The 2,639-nt window shown below is 46.0% G+C and overlaps 1 protein-coding gene across 1 annotated transcript; it reads right to left on the minus strand.

Annotated features, from left to right (window-relative positions):
- Window positions 1-344: 344 nt before the first annotated feature.
- LOC309817222 (translocon-associated protein subunit gamma-like) lies at window positions 345-1,152 on the minus strand. The gene has a single exon (XM_082645339.1). The coding sequence runs from the start codon at window positions 1,117-1,119 to the stop codon at window positions 559-561; it is 561 nt and encodes a 186-aa protein (XP_082501465.1). The 5' UTR covers window positions 1,120-1,152; the 3' UTR covers window positions 345-558.
- Between the last annotated feature and the right edge of the window lie 1,487 nt (window positions 1,153-2,639).

Here is a 2,639-nt window from a genome sequence, read left to right on the forward strand (position 1 = left end):
GCTCCCCTGATGCCAGCAGAGTTCACAGAAAGTCCTCACCAAGTCCCACAATCCACAATTTGTAAGTCACTATTCATAAGAGATGACAAGAGGGGAAAAGGGTGTATGTGTTCATTAAGCCCCTACAAGATGGTAGGTGCTTTATAGACATTATTTCATGGAGGCCAATCCCATTCCTTACTCAGATATTACAGCCTCCTACTTATAAGATAAAGGAACTAAAACTCAGAGTGGTTGCAAAACTTGTCCAAGGTCACACAATGGAGGGTGTCATATTTAAATCCAGGACTAACTGACTCCAAAGCCCAGTCTCTTTAGCCACTTTCTTTTTTTTTTCCCCTTTCAATTCATTTAATTTCAACAATCTGTCAAAAAAAAAGAAAAAGAGCCAACAAACAAATACTGAATTACATTTTGTTGGGTTTTTCAAACCCTCAAACTCCTGACTTATAAAAACAGCTTGTGTGTCTTCCACCCTGACCACCCTGCTACTTTTCCATATACTACAGGCCACCCATAAATACAAAGCCAGGGCAGCCGGGGGGAAGCTGATGTGGTCTACTTGGAGCCAGAAGACAGGAGGGCGATGAGGCCCGAGGAAGCACTTATGGACAAAATGTAGTTCACTGTGGGGTTGAAGTTCTTCAATATAAAGAAGGAAGCAACAATGACCAAGACCAGAAATAGGGTGTTATTATTATAGAAGATGGAAAATGTTGTAGCTTCATAATCAGCAGCTTCATTCTTCTTCCACAAGATTCTTTCATCTTTTTGCTTCCGAGGTATCTTTCTATTACCAGCTTCAGAAAGTTTTCGAGTCACTTCTTTGGAAACAGCAACCTCCCTCTTCTGTGCTACTTTGTGCTTGAGAACAAATCTCACATTTTTGTATGCAAAGGCTACCAAATAAGTGCTTACTAGGGTCATCACACTATACAGAACAGCAGACTGAATAAGATCCATATGCCATATTCGCCAGTATAGCCAGATGGGGAAGGCGGACATGATGAAGGCATTCCCAAAGAAGAGCACCAAGGACTTGGCCAAGAGGTTGTGGCTGAAATCCTGCAGGAGCAGGTCCTCCTCGGACTGCTGCTTGGAGCCGCCTTTGGGAGCCATGGTGGAACCGAAGCCGCAAGACGGGAGGGCCGAGTCAGGCGGCGAGCCAGGCGGAGGCCTCTGGCACCACCCCTTCGGCCACCGTATCTGCTAACAACCCCTCTTTAGCCACATTCTCCCAATTGTTCTTTTGTGATGCAACACGTGCGCGCGCGCGCACACACACACAGCCAAACACAGCCATGGACACAAACAGATTTTACCCCAACTCTGAATGCATCAAAATGTGTATAAATTCATAATGCTTTTAAAAACACCCTACCTCTGAGACCAGAGGAGGAAGAATGAAGGAGATTGCTGCCTGCTTTCCTTATGTGTTTAGGCTGCAGCAGAGCTTTTAGATATTTCCAAGCACTTGGTCACCTCTTCTGTGCCCCGGGAAGGATAATAGACTATCCAGCTGAGGTTTCATAGTTGAGGCTTTAGACACTGGAAAACAGGTTTTCAGTGGCTATTTATTCACCTATAGTGTCCTCAGCTGCTCCAGGAACTGAAGTTACCACAGATGCCCAGGCAGGGACTGAGCGGAGATGCTGGATACACATTTGGGTCCGTTCATTACATATTCGTGTATGTGACTTTCCAGAGACAATGGTTAAAAGAGAGTTACAATTGCAGACTCCTCCTTTCTAGCTAGCTATGCCCTGAGCAGTTCATTTAATCTTTTGATGCTTTGTTGTACCATCTGGGAAAGGGAATAACAGCATTATCACCAATCTTATCTTAGTCAGCTATTACTGTGATGATCCGGGCTAACAAACAACACCCAAATCTCAGTGGTTTACCTCGACAAGCATTTATTTCTCACTCACAGCACTGTAGGTCATCTGGGGCAGCTCTGCTTCAGGCTGTAGATTGAGTTCAGGTCTTTTTCATTTTAGGATGAAAGGAAGCAGGTATCTGGGGCGTGATCTTTCCGTGATTAATCACAGGAGTGTAAGAGGGCTGGCCAAATCACTTGAGCACATTTCAAACTTTTGGTTGGGATCCACGCACATCCCAATAGCCAAAATCAATCACATGGCCAGGTATAAAGTCAAGTCAGTCTGGGGAATGGAATGGGTGGGGAGGTGTTCCAGTTACCAGCAGTGTATAAAAATTTATTTCAAAACTTAGCAGCCCACACCAGCCATTTTACTTCACTTGTGACTTTACCAGTCAGGAGTTTGGGGAGGGCTTAGCTGGACTCTCTCCAGGGGTTGTCGTCAGGTGGCAGCTGAGGCTGCAGCCATCTGAAGGCTCAGCCGGGCTGGACACCCCTCACGTGGCTGGCACATAATGCTGGTAGTCATCTGGGCTGGACCAAAGTGCCCACATGTGGCTTCCCCAGCATGGACGTCTCAGGGTAGTTGGATTCCTCATGTGACGCCTGGCTTCCTCCAGCTACATGTCCCAAGAGACCAGGTGGAAGCTGCATGGCTTTCTCTGACTTATCCTCCAAAGTTATGCAGCATCAATTCCACTGCACTGTACTGGTTATAAGTAAGTTACTAAAAACAGCCCAGATTCAAGGGCAGGGG

This window comes from Mesoplodon mirus (genome assembly GCF_964341445.2).
Source record: "Mesoplodon mirus genome assembly, chromosome: 15".
Lineage (NCBI taxonomy): Eukaryota > Metazoa > Chordata > Mammalia > Artiodactyla > Ziphiidae > Mesoplodon > Mesoplodon mirus.

Excerpts from the sequence above, each read along its gene's own strand:
- LOC309817222 (XM_082645339.1), bottom strand. The coding sequence starts at position 1,119 with ATGGCTCCCAAAGGCGGCTCCAAGCAGCAGTCCGAGGAGGACCTGCTC.